We start from the raw sequence: 15,669 nt of genomic DNA, 5'->3' as shown, positions 1-15,669 counted from the left end.
TGGTTGCAAGCCCGAAATTTATTTGAACATTCAAGTCACCAGGAAAATTTTAAAATTAAGGCAACTAATTCTTTTTGATTCGATAATGAGGCCTTTATTGCCACCCCTCATACTGGAGTGTCAGTTTGGCAGCAATCGGTCTAGGTGTTGACGGTGCATCGTTTTCAGTTCCATCAGTGAGTAGTCCAGGAGCTAACAATCTAATTTCCCTTCATTAACATCTTGTAATATAAGATTAAAGGTATTAGTAAAAATGTAAACCATTTTATCATTGAACAAAAGCGAGGAATAGACGTTCGTACATGGTCTATCGAATAAACGAACGACGGTTCACACGACGACGGCGCGTAATCATCTTCCGTTTTAGACTAGATATGAATAACAGAACCCCTCGACCCCCTCTTCATTCTCTGTATTCTCCACCTTAAAATTTCAACTATATTTGATATGTCAATTTGCATAAACGCTATTGTTAACGATAACAAAAAGTTTCAGAGACGATCCCTGTTGAAATAGAGGAATGCCAAAATCTGATATAAACAGCAATTCAAAAATTTACATTTACAATTTTACATTCGGTTTCTTTTTATAAAAAGTCATATAAACTTACGTTTCGGCAATAAAAGACAAATATTTAATTTCTGCACATATCGTACCATCACTTTCGGTTCTAAATAAGACATTAAGAATATTAATACCTTGTAGTATTGTATTACGAGCCTCCCATTATTTTTCTAAATCAGTTACCAACCTTCGTAGCATCTACAGATAGCGTTTGTTTTAAATATACAGTAAAAACGAACCTAAACTTTCCAGTATATGAACGCTATGTAACACCAGTAACTGCGGTCGTGAAATTATTTTTTTAATAGGTGTCAACTTGCCAATATTCATAACTCCATACAAATACAACTGTAATTTCCTCACTTATCTTGAGGGGAAGGTCGAACTGTACCACTATACATGTACTGGAAAGAATCGATACGCGTTTGCGGTATTTTAAAAACCAAACCAATGTGCAGATGATAAAAATGTTGGTAATTCGCCTGATTTAGGAAAATTCCACATCGCTTATAATGCACTATTTCAAGGTTTAATCCTTTTTGCTTTATTGTCTGATCGTGGAGATCAAAAGACTCACTAGAAATTACACAAAACGAATTTTTTTAGTCAAACAAGGAGTGTGAAATAGACAAATTTGATATCAACCTGACCTCGTGAGATTAATTTTTGGAAAGAAAAATTTAATTGCTTGAAAGCAATAAAGGTAATTAAGGAAAACTTAGTGATTTGAGGAAAATCACGCAGGGGATTTTTGTCCGAAATTTCATAGCCAAACGAAGTGTAGGGAACGGACAAATGGGATACAAAATTGACCAGCGTGAAATCTAGTTCTGAAAAAAAATTGCAGTTGAAAATAATTAGGATAACAACGAATCTTAGTGATTTGAGGGAAAATCACACAAAGGATTTTTATCCGAAATTTCGTAGCCAAACGAAAGGGGGGAAATGGATAAATACGATATCAAATTGACCTGCATGAGATCTCCTTTTTCAAAAATAGATTTAATTACTTCAAAATCGTCATCATCATCATCATCATCATCATGAACAGTTTCCATGTTTGGAACATAAGCTCCACCGTCCTCTTTTCCCACCATCATTGTGTGTTCACTCTGGTCCAGTCCTCGCCTCTTTTTTCAACACACTCTTTCACACCTTTCAGCTCTCTCTTCCTTGCTCTTGCTCGTCCTTCGCCTCTCCATTTCATGTACCTTCTTAGGAATCCCCTTGCTTTCTATTCTCTTTAAGTGCACATATTAACTTTTAGCCTTAATGTTTCTATCCTGCTCTGCAAGGGCTCCTCTTTCACTATTTCCCTTACCCTTTCACTCCTCGTCCTATCTCTCCTTGTTGCTCCTATCCCAGTTCGGAGGAACTTCGTTTCACATGCCTGTAATCTGATTACATTTTTTCTTTATTACCCATGTTTCAGATGAAATAACTTCTCTATAGTACTACTTTGCTTTTTATGTAGGACGTCTTTGTTACAAAGCAGGCTCCTAATACTTCGCAGAAATGGTTCTGTCTGTCTGTCACGTTCACTGATCTCTTTCTCAATTCTTCCATTTTCGTTTATGACGCTTCCCAAGTACTTGACCCTCTTTAATTGTTCACCTATAATCCTTATTCTGATAGTTGGTCTGCCTTCTTTTCTATTTGAAACCGGCATGTCACATCTGTTACATTAAAGTTCCTTCCATACTGTCTCACAGTTTCTTTCCAAGCTTTCATCTGTTCCTGACTCTCTTCCTCCGTTTCCCCCTCCGGTTCAAGTCATCTGCGAACGCCATTGATTTCATCTTGTTTTGTCCAGTTGCTTCTGACACCTTAGTCATTATCTCATCCAAAACACAATGAAGAGGAGAGGTGACAATGCACTGCTCTGTTTCACACCACTTGTTTGCTGGAACCAATCCGTTCTTTCGTTTCGCACATTCACGCAACTCCACAATACATCTGCTCCACTCTATTTGTTGTCTCTTTTTCCACTACCTTCTTTTCTAGTGCTCTCCAGATATTTCTTCTATAGACACTATCAAATGCCTTTTGTGTATCGAGAAAAACCCTTACAAGGTCTTTCTCAGATTCATAGCGGCGCTCTTAGAGATGCCTCGCTGCAAATATGACGTCAGCAGCTGATCTCACAGGTCTGAAGCTATACTGTACCTCTCTCAGTTCGGGCATGGGTGTGTATTTTGTCCTTAGCGGAAGTTAGTTTAAATTAGATTAAGTAGTGTGTAAGGTTAGGGACCGATGACCTCAGCAGTTTGGACCCATAAGGCCTTACCACAATTTTTTTAAATAATAATTTGTATGATACTCACATTTGTGGTGTGTTGAACAGCTCTGGAATTATTTATGAGCTTAACTCAAGAAGATCCGTGGGATCGTTATAGTATTGAAAGGTCGAAATTTAGTGCGAGAGTCAATGCGAGATGCTTTTAATAATTTCCACAATGAAATATTGTCTCAAAATAGAAAACCCAAAGAGATTCTGGTCTATGTAAAGTACACCAGTGGCAAAATAACAGTCAATACCGTCACTGCGCGATAGCGATTGAAATGTTACCGATGATGGTGCCACTAAAGTGGAGTTACTAAATACAGTTTTCCGTAATTCCTTCACGAAAGAAGACGAAGTAAATATTCGAGAATTCGAAACCAGAACAGCTGTTAGTATGAGTATGATAAAATTAGATATCTTAGGTGTTGCGAAACAACTCAAATCACTTAAGAAAGTCAAGTCTTCCGGTCCAGATGGTATACCAATCAGGTTCCTCTTAGAGTATGCACACAAATTAGCGCCTTTCTTAGCAATCATATACAACCGCTCACTTGACGAAAGGTCTGTTCCTAAAGACTGGAAAGTAGCACAGGTCACACCAATATTCAAGAAAGGAAATAGGAGTAACCCATTGAATTGCAGGCCCATATCACTGACGTCAATTTGCAGTAGGACTTTGGAACATATACTGTATTCGAACATTATGAATCATCTTGAAGAAAATGACTTATTGATTCATAACCAATACGGTTCAGAAAGTGCAATACAGCTAGCTCTTTATTCCCATGAAGTAATGAGTGCTGTCGACAAGGGATCTCAGATCGATTCCATATTCCTGAATTTCCAGAAGGCTTTTGATACCGTTCCTCACAAGCAACTATTAATGAAATTGCGTGCATATGGAGTGTCGTCTCAGTTGCGTGTCTGGATTCGTGATTTCCTCTCAGAGAGGTCACAATTCGTAGTGATGGACGGTAAATCATCGAGCAGAACAGAAGTGATATAAGGCGTTCCGCAAGGTAGTGTCAAAGGCTCTCTGGTGTTCCTGATTTACATAAATGATCAGGTGATAATCTGAGCAGCCCCTTAGATCGCTTTCAGATGACGCTGTAATTTACCGTCTAGTAAAATCATTAGACGATCAATTCCAATTACAAAATGACCTAGACAGAATTTCTGTATGGTGCGAAAAGTGGCAATTGGCACTAAACAAAGAAAAGTGCGAGGTCATCCACATGGGTACTAAAAGAAATCCGATAAATGTTTGGTATACGATAAATCGCACAAATCTGTCAATTCGACTAAATACCCAGGAACTACAATTACGAGCAACTTAAATTGGAAAGACCACATAGATAATATTGTAGGGCAGGCGAAACAAAGACTGCGCTTTGTTGGCAGAACAGTTAGAAGATGCGACACACCCACAAAAAAGACAGCCTATATTACACTTTTCCGTCCTCTGCTGGAATATTGCTGCGCATTATGGGATCCTTACCAGGTAGGATTGACGGAGGACATCGAAAAAGTGCAAAGAAGGGCAGCTCATTTCGTGTTATCGCGCAATAGGGGTGAGAGTGTCACTGATATGATTCGCGAGTTGGGGTGGCAGTCACTGAAACAAGGACGGTTTTCTTTGCGGCGAAATCTATTTACGAAATTTCAGTCACCAACTTTCTCTTTCGAATGCGTAAATATTTTGTTGACACCCACCTACGTAGGGAGAAATGATCATCACAATAAAATAAGAGAAATCAGAGCTCGAACGGAAAGATTTAGGTGTTCCTTTTTCCCACGCGCCATTCGAGAGTGGAATGGTAGAGAAGTAGTATGAAAATGGTTCGATGAACCTTCTGCCAGACACGTAAGTGTGAATTGCAGAGTAACTATGCAGATGTAGATGTACCAATTCCATCAGGTACACGAGTGCTGTTTGTTTCTTGAATTGCTCATACAGCGTTTTTCAAGAACCTGCTGTCTTCTGAGAGGTTAGACTGAGATCTATTGCTCCTCTCCACGAATTATTAGCAGTTTACTGCACCTATATTTTTTTTCTCGATTTCCTCTTGTGGTGGGTTGTGGTGACGCCTGAACGTTTTATCAGGGCTAGATACTGGGACACTCGTAGGCTCCAGCTCCGGTACAGTGGAGGTGTCGTATCAGTGCGACCCCCATGAAGCTTCTGAGAGTCTGCGTGAAAGTAATCAAGGTAATTAAGAAATGCTTAATTAGTGATGTCAGGGAAAATTTAAATATTTCACGGACTGCTGTGAGCGAAACGATGTATCAAAAAGTTCATCTTGTCAAGGCCTAGCTGTTTTGTTCATAAAGACTCACATTGGTGTGTGCTTTGACTGTCGAAAGAATTTGAACCAAGTAAAAGTTTTTAAAAAAATTGTCAAATATTTTATGAAATGACTTCCCCAACTAAAATCAATAAATAAAATAGATTACAGAAACATCCGACACGCATTTCAATGATGCTCGCTTTCATGTACAGAAAATAAGATGCCGACTGAGATGGTGCTACAGAAGAATGCTGAAGATCAGATCGGTAGATCACATAACTAATGAGGAGGTAATGAATAGAATTGGGGAGAAGAGGAGTTTGTGGCACAACTTGACTAGAAGAAGGGATCGGTTGGTAAGACATGTTCTGAGGCATCAAGGGATCACCAATTTAGTGTTGGAGGGCAGCGTGGACGGTAAAAATCGTAGAGGGAGACCACGAGATGAATACACCAAGCAGGTTCAGAAGGATGTAGGCTGCAGTACGTACTGGGAGATGAAGAAGCTTGCACAGGATAGAGTAGCATGGAGAGCTGCATCAAACCAGTCTCAGGACTGAAGACCACAACAACAACAATGTAGATAGAGAGGTACAAATTGACACACATGCTTTGAATGACATGGGGTTTTATTAGAACGAAAAAAATGCAAAAGGTCAAAAAATGTCCGACAGATAACGCTTTATCTGATTAGAATAGCAATAATTAGCATAACAAAGTATGACAAAGCAAAGATGATGTTCTTTACAGGGAATGCTCAATATGTGCACCATCATTCCTCAACAATAGCTGTAGTCGAGGAATAATGTTTTGAACAGCACTGTATAGGACGTCCGGAGTTAGGGTGAGGCATTGGCGTCTGATGTTGCCTTTCAGCATCCCTAGAGATGTCGGTCGATCACGATACACTTGCGACCTCAGGTAACCCCAAAGCCAATAATCACACGGACTGAGGTCTGGGGACCTGGGAGGCCAAGCATGACGAAAGTGGCGGCTGAGCACACGATCATCACCAAACGACGCGCGCAAGAGATCTTTCACGCGTCTAGCAATATGGGGTGGAGCGCCATCCTGCATAAACATCGTACGTTCCAGAAGGTGTTTATCAGCCAGGCTGGGGATGATGCGATTCTTTAACATATCGGCGTACCTCTCACCCGTCACGGTAGCGGTTTTGCTGTCCAGCGCCATCTGTCGGACATTTTGTGAACTTGGTGTTTTTTTTTTTTTTTTTTTTTTTTTTTTTGTTCTAACAAAACCCCATGTCAATCCAAGCATGTGTGTCAATTTTTACATCTCTGTCTACATTGTTGTTGTTGTTGTTGTGGTCTTCAGTCCTGAGAGAAGCTGCAGCATTAGAAAATTGTAGCGAAATGCAGGAAGATCTGCAGTGGACAGGCACTTGGTGCAGGAAGTGGCAACTGCCCCTTAACATAGACAAATGTAATGTTTTGCGAATACATAGAAAGAAGGATCCTTCATTGTATGATTATATGATAGCGGAACAAACACTGGTAGCAGTTACGTCTGTAAAATATCTGGGAGTATGCGTGCGGAACGATTTGAAGTGGAATGATCATATAAAATTAATTGTTGGTAAGGCTGGTACCAGGTTGAGATTCATTGCGAGAGTCCTTAGAAAATGTAGTCCATCAACAAAGGAGGTGGCTTACAAAACACTCGTTCGACCTATACTTGAGTATTGCTCATCAGTGTGGGATCCGTACCAGATCGGGTTGACGGAGGAGATAGAGAAGATCCAAAGAAGAGCGGCGCGTTTCGTCACAGGGTTATTTGGTAACCGTGATAGCGTTACGGAGATGTTTAGCAAATCAAGTGGCAGACTCTGCAAGAGAGGCGCTCTGCATCGCGGTGTAGCTTGCTAGCCAGGTTCCGAGAGGGTGCGTTTCTGGATGAGGTATCGAATATATTGCTTCCCCCTACTTATACCTCCCGAGGAGATCACGAATGTAAAATTAGAGAGATTAGAGCGCGCACGGAGGCCTTCAGACAGTCGTTCTTCCCGCGAACCATACGCGACTGGAACAAAAAAGGGAGGTAATGACAGTGGCACGTAAAATGCCCTCCGCCACACACCGTTGGGTGGCTTGCGGAGTATAAATGTAGATGTAGATGTAGACTGGTTTGATGCAGCTCTCCATGCTACTCTATCCCGTGCAAGCTTCTTCACCTCCCAGTACCTACTGCAACCTACATCGTTCTGAATCTGCTTGGTGTATTCATCTCTTGGTCACCCTCTACGATTTTTACCCTCCACGCTGCCCTCAAATACTAAATTGGTGATCCCTTGATGCCTCAGAACATGTCCTACCAACCGATCCCTTCTTCTAGTCGACTTGTGCCACACACTTGTCTTCTGCCGAATCCTATTCAACACCTCCTCATTAGTTATGTGATCTACCCATCTAATCCTCAGCATTCTCCTGTAGCACCACATTTCGAAAGCTTCTATTCTCTTCTTGCCTGAACTATTTATCGTCCATGTTTCACTTCCATACATGGCTACACTCCATACAAATACTTTCAGAAACGACTTCCTGACACTTAAATCTATACTCGATGTTAACAAATTTCTCTTCTTCAGAAACGCTTTCCTTGCCATTGCCAGTCTACATTTTATATCCTCTCTACTTCGACCATCATCAGTTATTTTGCTCCCCAAATAGCAAAACTCCTTTACTACTCTAAGTGCCTCATTTCCTAATCTAATTCCCGCAGCATCACCCGACTTAATTCGATTACATTCCATTATCCTCGTTTTGCTTTTGTTGATGTTCATCTTATACCCTCCTTTCAAGACACTGTCCACTCCGTTCAACTGCTCTTCCAAGTCCTTTGCTGTCTCTGACAGAATTACAATGTCATCGGCGAACCTCAAAGTTTTTATTCCTTCTCCGTGGATTTTAATACCTACTCCGAACTTTTCTTTTGTTTCCTTTACTGCTTGCTCAATATACCCCAAAATATTATACCGTATGACATTATGGAGTGAAAGTAGGCAATGTGTGCAAGCTTTTTCATTTTTATGTCGCCTGTGTCAGGTAACACTCGAATTGCAAATACAGATTTGTTAAGGCGTTTCTGCAGTTCTGTGGTATGCTCCTCCCAACTGAATTTATTATCAGTTAGACAGTTCAGGATTTAAGCTAGCTCCCTACTTCTGCAGAGTAGATATGGATGGAGGAGGAGTTGCTACATTTATTAAAAGCTGCCATAAATTCAAGAACATTGACGTTAAGGGGCTCTGGAAAGGCTCAAAATCATGAAAAGTTCAATTTTTACTTTTTTGCGTTTTCTGAGTCTGCAGACTATTACCTTTTAATAGATATATAATTTATTCAATTCCGAAGACTACAACTATTTTTAAATTTTTTTTGAAATGTGTTCTACATGGGCGTGACCCACTGTGGCGCTGTTAAACTGCTGTCAAATGGTGTTATTATTAACGTCCGTGTTCATCAGGTACATTTTAGTGATGTGAGATAAAGTATGTGTTGTGGCTAACCTGTGATGGTTCAATATATATCGCTGGTGTGATTGTCGATTGTGTCATGTTTATTTACTCTGTCGTTATCTCGAAAATATTCGTAATTAATTCTGTTTCTTGAGTCTCTCTTTTGTTGAAGTATAATAATGAGTAAAAGCAAAGTTATTAGAAATCCTCTGAAGGCTTTTAAGAAAAGGAGAAATCTTGGAAAGCCAAAGGTATGTGTTATTACTGTAAACAATAAAGACGATAACTAAGTGAGTGAACCTAACCTCTCAAGTACACCTGCCCATAGCAGTCAAAGTGGGAAAGAAAATAATTCACAGAAGAAGCTTGGTTCAATGAGTGAAAACTATGAATGTTTTATGGGCGAATCGGATGTGAATGAAATATTTGATATGTCGTTTCTCAAAGGAATTTTTTCAAACTGTGTAAGATGTACTCATTGTAGTGAAGTTGGTCTGGAACTCTCCATAATAAAGCACGTAGGACTTGCTAGTGAAATACAACTGAAATGTGATAAGTGTTCATACCTGACCACCTTTTGGAACAGTGTTGCAGTAACTGCAACTGAAGAAAATGGTAGCAAAATCTACGAACACAACAACGAGCGATGCTTGCTTTAGACAAGGAACGCCTTCGGGCTGCAGACAGGGCTGTAAAGAGTCTAGAAATACAAGCAAGAGTAAACAGGAGGAGGAACAAGAGGAAGCTGGAGGAGGAGTTTGCAGAGGATGAAGATAATCCATCCTATGGACCTGGAATGCACTAAAAAGTTAATCCAATCTTTCTCGCTCGACTCGCAAAACTTTTATTTTCTCATATAATTACATGTTTTCTAAGGATCTTCCAAACATATTTGTTTCAAATTTTCAGTAAATGTTACACAGTACCTTTTTCCAAAAAACTGTATATTTTTGAATATATAAATAAAAAATTGCAAAAAAATGTTGTGTATTTTCATTACAATTGAAAAAAATCATCTTTAATAACTGAACTAAAATTTTGTAAAATCCCTGTGTTAAGTTGTAGCCAATATTCCAATAAATAATCTGTAAAAAGTTCAACTTCCTACCTCAAATACTTTGTGAGGAAAGATGTAATTTATAAGCGTTATTTTAACATTGCAAGTATAGGGCGTTCCGGAGCCCCTTAATAGTTTAGAGCAGCATCTAGAAGGACGTGCAACAGAAGTTGAGTCAGTCGAAACGCCTACATACGTCGTTTGTGGGTCGGTTGATCAGTCGGTTGCTCAAGTGTAGAGGGTCCTTTAGGACGATAAGGAGAGGGGTACGAAGGACTGGAGCCACGACGAGGAGTGTGCGAGTGTGTGCGACGGGTTAGCACAGGTGCGGCGGCTCGTCCTTGGTCGGCAGTGGGGCGGCGACTCGCGCAAGAAGTGCCTGAGTGGTGGGAGGGGAGGGGGCGGCGGCTGAGCAGAGCTGCGTCCAGCGGCGCCCGGCGGCCAGTCGGCAGTCAGCCACAGCCACCAGCCCTTCGTCCCGCCAGGTGGCTCAGCACAGTGCAGTGAAGTCGGTCGCGCGCGCGCTACGCTAAGCTACCAGTCAACAGCGGTCCCCAGTTCCGAGGAGATGGCACAGCGGAGGATCGGCGGCGGCGCTCTCGGCTTGGCGGCGGTCCTGCTGGCGGCGATGCTGACGGCCCAGGGTCGAACCCAGTCGCTGCGAGGCGGCCTGGCCAGGAGCGGCGGCGGCAACGACCCCAGTGAGTACCGGCGGACGGGAAGGCGGCTGCTGCCGAAGCGGGCGCACTCTGCTCGCGCTGTGATCGATCACCTGTGCAGGATCCACGGCAGTTCGGGCTGCCACGCCAGGGAGTCCGTAGTCGAAACAACGGTCCCACACTTGCTAAGCGAAAGTGACATTTCCCATCTCAGGCTCTCCTGTTTAGGGCGCTGTCTGTCCGTCTGTTACGCCCCTTTTTCTCAGGGCCCGATAGAGATATCGCGTTGAAATTTCTGTCACATACTGAGGCCTACGGTCACTTGGCGGTGTGAAAAATTTAAGCGTCTAACTCAATGTAATCAAAAGATACTGCCATTTATCACACACATTTTGATACTCGCAAACTCTCTCATTAAAACGTATGGATGAACTATGTATATACATGTTGGATGTGCTGGTCTAGTGGTAAAGTGCGTGCCTAGATATCGTGGGATCAAATCTCGGTCTGACCACGCATTTTTCAGTCCTCGTGTTTAGGGTGCTGTCTGTCCGACTGTTACGACCCCTTTTTCTCAGGGCCGGATAGAGAAATCACTTTGAAATTTCTGTCACATACTGAGGTCTACGGTCTCTTGGCGGTGTAAAAAATTTAAGCGTCTAACTCAATGTAATCAAAAGATACGGCCATTTATCACACACATTTTGATACTCGCAAACTCTCTGATTAAAACGTATGGATGAACTATGTATATACATGTTGGATGTGCTGGTCTAGTGGTAAAGTGCGTCCCTGGATATCGTGGGATCAAATCTCGGTCTGACTACGGATTTTTCAGTCCTCGTGTTTAGGGTGCTGTCTGTCCGACTGTTACGACCCTTTTTCTCAGGGCCGGATAGAGATATCACTTTGAAATTTCTGTCACATACTGAGGTCTACGGTCCCTTGGCGGTGTAAAAACTTTATGCGTCTAACTCAATGTAATCAAAAGATACGGCCATTTATCACACACATTTTGATACTCGCAAACTCTCTCATTAAAACGTATGGATGAACTATGTATATACATGTTGGATGTGCTGGTCTAGTGGTAAAGTGCGTGCCTGGATATCGTGGGATCAAATCTCGGTCTGACCACGGATTTTTCAGTCCTCGTGTTTAGGGTGCTGTCTGTCCGACTGTTACGACCCCTTTTTCTCAGGGCCGGATAGAGATATCACTTTGAAGTTTCTGTCACATACTGAGGTCTACGGTCCCTTGGCGGTGTAAAAAACTTAAGCTTCTAAGTCAATGTAATCAAAAGATACGGCCATTTATCACACACATTTTCATACTCGCAAACTCTCTGATTAAAACCTATGGATGAACGATCTATATCCGTGTTGGGTATGCTGGTCTAGCGGTAATGTGCGTGCGTGGATATCGAGGTGTCGCGACATCAAATCTCGGTCTGGCCACGGATTTTTCAGTCCTCGTTTCAACTTAATCTTCACCTCTCAACGATGTCAGAAGTGGCCAGAAACAACACGTGGTTCGGATTCCACGTCAAACTGGAGGCCTCTTTTCACGATTGGATAACACTGTACATTTACTCAGTAATGAAATTTTTTCTCAACAACATGGTCCAGTTTAAAATCAACAGCGGCATTCATGATTACAATACCAGAAAAAAAGAAAGATCTACACTATCCTTTACCTAACCTATCTCTGGCACACAAAGGGGTAAAATATGCTGCTATAAAACTTTTTGATAAATTACCAGATGAAATAAAATGTCTGACAGACAGCAGTAATAGTTTCAAAAACAAATTGAAATCATACATCCTTGACAACTCCATCTATACCATAGATGAATTCTTGACTATGAGTAAATAAATCTTGAGGTATAATACATGCATTTTGTGCCATTTAAGGAAATGGGATAGATAATAGAAATATTTAGGTATAACACTACAATGTAAACACAAAGAAAAACCTTGTTTCCTGTGCGCATTTCTTGTGCATTTGACACGTTCCACATCTTAACGGTTTTCCGTGCTATTGATCAATGTAACACGTAACTGACTAACTAAATGCGACAGGTTAAGGACGTGGCAGGCACTTCGCTGAAGTGGCGTTTTATAGAAAGACTTGCACCGGGCCACTGAGCCACACCAATCTGTTATCCACATACATAAAGTTTTTACGGAACCTTCATCTCGGGAGTTCTACTCGCGCTTGACCAGTTTATTTTCTTCATTGTACACTTTGTACAATTTCAGTTCTTGACCATCTCAGAAGTATATATAACAATTAGAACTGAAAAACACAATATTGTTTATGCTCTACGGCGTTAATTTATTTCTTTAACAGGTTTTCGGCCTATAAGGTCATAATCACTCTTTAAATAACTATCGTCGTCAAACAGAGTACAATATTGGTGAACGGCACTGGAAAATGTGTTAGACATCGAGCGTGAAGCATTAACCCAAAGTCATCTTTGGTAATACAGTGGTAATGCAATTAAAAATATTAAACAGTAAACGAACACGAAGGGGACAAACCTAAGAAACATTAACACTAAATTCGAGAAGCCAGTGCATTTTTAACAGTATAAGTTAAATTACCAATCCCAATAAAATAAAATTAATGCGTGAAAAGCGTGCTGAAGAATAGCTTGAAGAGGTCTTTCATATGACAGGCGATACAGAAATTAAATACAAGATAGAACTGACAATTGTAACAACAAAACATATGCAGTGATTAGAAACTAACAACAAAATAAATGAATGCAGGCAAAATGCAGGAACAGAACGGGACTCTGCATGGGAAGATGGGAAGCATTGGGTAACAGTAAGCATTACGTGAAGTTTAAGAAATGGGAGGTACTGCTATTGAGCTGTATTGGGTCATTTAATACTGAATCCTCTTTGACGACGATAATCAGTTAAATTTTCATGACGGCCTTGTAAGCCGAAAGCCAGTTAACGAAATAATATTGGGAAAATGCAAAATAATGTTGACTTTTTTTTACAATTATAAAGAGGTTCTACCAAGGAGGACGGAAGAATCTGGTAACATAGCAATAGAAGACAGTGTATTAATAATCGGTTAAACGTTAAATACAGTAACAAATGACATCTTAAAATGTGCTAGGAATAATAGGAACATACCGTAGAAAAATTCAGCGGTGGAACATTACGCCACAGAACACTGCACACGTTAAATTTGTATGGCATCCACTGTCGTCTTTGTTCCTGAGTGCAAATGTCGTTATTTTCAGAAAAACATTGTCACTAACATCGTTAATACGAGTGCACGTCACACACTTAAAATTTTACGTAGCCTATTTCCACGTAACATCGTATTCGACTTCCACTTTATGACCGCGTAATGGTTAATGTGGGCACTTCACTGTGGAAAATGCTGTTACAAAGAGGTTACGGTAGACTACACAGCAGACTTACAGAGATGATGCACACAGCTGTGATGGATATCCTTCAAGTAGAGCTGCGAGTAATGAGATAAGTTAAATAAAACGCTCAAGGTGTATCGTTACTAGTCGAGTAAAATAAAATGCAATAAATGCTTACTCTTAGAGCTATGTAATAAAATCCGTCAATGAGTGCACTGCCTAACATAGTTTATTATTGATGATGTAATTTATATTATTATGTGGCAACAGTGATAAACTCATGGATTTTATTCCCTAACGTCAGTTATTTTATGTGGTCGAATACGATGTTGTAGGAGCTTTTACCAACCTGATGATGGACTGTGGACCGAAACTGATTGTTAAATAAAGAAATTTTATCAGCAGCTCTTGGCGATAATCATGACTTTCTTCACCTCGGCAAATGTTACGTAGCTCAAAATGGCTCTGAGCACTATGGGACTTAACATCTTAGGTCATCAGTCCCCTAGGACTTAGAACTACTTAAACCTAACTAACCTAAGGACATCACACACATCCATGCCCGAAGCAGGATTCGAACCTGCGACCGTAGCAGTCCCGCGGTTCCGGACTGCAGCGCCTAGAACCGCTCGGCCACCGCGGCCGGCTGTTACGTAGCGGACCTCGCTTGCATTTTTCGTAGTTAATGTACGATATATGTATATAAAACGCTTCGAAATACTCGTCTGAGAATTGTACATTATCTGACACGGGTTTTCTGAATTTACCTTGCATAAAATACGGCGGACTGCATTAAATATGATGCTAACATGGACGACAGACTGTGCTACGGTACCTCTTCTTAGTCACGTCATATAGCCATTTTAAGTGTTTACATATTTTAGTGCCAGTAAAAAATCTGTGAGTAACAATTATCTCAGCTGCTGAAATACACATTATGAAACAGCAGACTCAGTAGCAAGGTGTCACTGGCAAGAGGATAGCAGAGAATTCATGCGATTCGTTGCCACTCGCGAAGTGCACCGGCAGTAGAAGTGTTAGCCATCAGGTGCTTTCTTCATGTCTGTGCACCTCGCCGTATGGTGGGCTGTTACGCGCTGTTTCATAATACGTACCGAAGGAGCTGAGGAAAACAATTAGTTACTCATGACTTTCGACGCCCCTACTAACTGCAGAAAACGTAAACAGTATTATGAAGGTCTATATACGGAGTGAACCAGAATGTCATCTACAAAATTTGGGAGATGGTTCGGCGATATTTTCTGAGTACTTCGGTAGGAGGAACCCGTGGTCTCCGGTGACTCGTTACGGAGGAACTGCGCTTCGCTCGGTTGCTTTCACTTTCCCCCTCCCTTCTTTCAATCGTTGCATCTGTATTTCACGACTAGTCATGGGATAGCCATATGAACATATAGAGATCGCTGTAGTATTGCGTACACGGGCAGTACATTGTCGTAGCCGTCATTTGTACTCGGGTGAGTCATGCTTCAGACGTGATTGTGGACACTCAACGGAAATTAACAGACTCTGAACGCGGAATGCTAGTTGCAGCTAGAACTGTCGATATTTTTAAAAATATCGGGTATCGTGTGTATCGGTATCTAAGACGTATCATTACGGGCTCTCGGTATATCGAAAGAAATTATCGATACATCGACGTAAAGTGTATCGAAGCACGGGCCTGTAGAAACATAGACTACACATTGTAAGTATACTGCCCATCTTAGAACTGTATATTTAAGTATTGATCTATTATTAGATATTCTGTACATCAACAAGCTAGCAACTTGCTTAAACCCCTTAGAGCAAGAATTGAAAGGAAAAACGATGCACGTTCAAGCTTGGCGACAACAATGGTAGCCGGCCGAAGTGGCCGTGCGGTTAAAGGCGCTGCAGTCTGGAACCGCAAGACCGCTACGGTCGCAGGTTCGAATCCTGCCTCGGGCAT

The 15,669-nt window shown here is 41.2% G+C and overlaps 1 protein-coding gene across 1 annotated transcript in view; it reads left to right on the top strand.

The window, feature by feature from the left end:
• Window positions 1–10,125: 10,125 nt before the first annotated feature.
• The window catches only part of LOC124606883 (mannose-binding protein C), an 806,223-nt gene continuing 800,679 nt past the window's right edge, over window positions 10,126–15,669 (top strand). Inside the window, exon 1 of the mRNA XM_047138980.1 lies at window positions 10,126–10,369. Within this exon, the coding sequence (XP_046994936.1) occupies window positions 10,237–10,369 (133 nt within the window). The 5' untranslated portion in view covers window positions 10,126–10,236. The remainder of the gene's footprint in view (window positions 10,370–15,669) is intronic.

This window comes from Schistocerca americana, chromosome 3 (genome assembly GCF_021461395.2).
Source record: "Schistocerca americana isolate TAMUIC-IGC-003095 chromosome 3, iqSchAmer2.1, whole genome shotgun sequence".
In the NCBI taxonomy this organism is placed as follows: Eukaryota; Metazoa; Arthropoda; class Insecta; order Orthoptera; family Acrididae; genus Schistocerca; species Schistocerca americana.
Note: the sequence above shows the minus strand (reverse complement) of the source record. Positions and strands in the feature narration are given on the sequence as shown.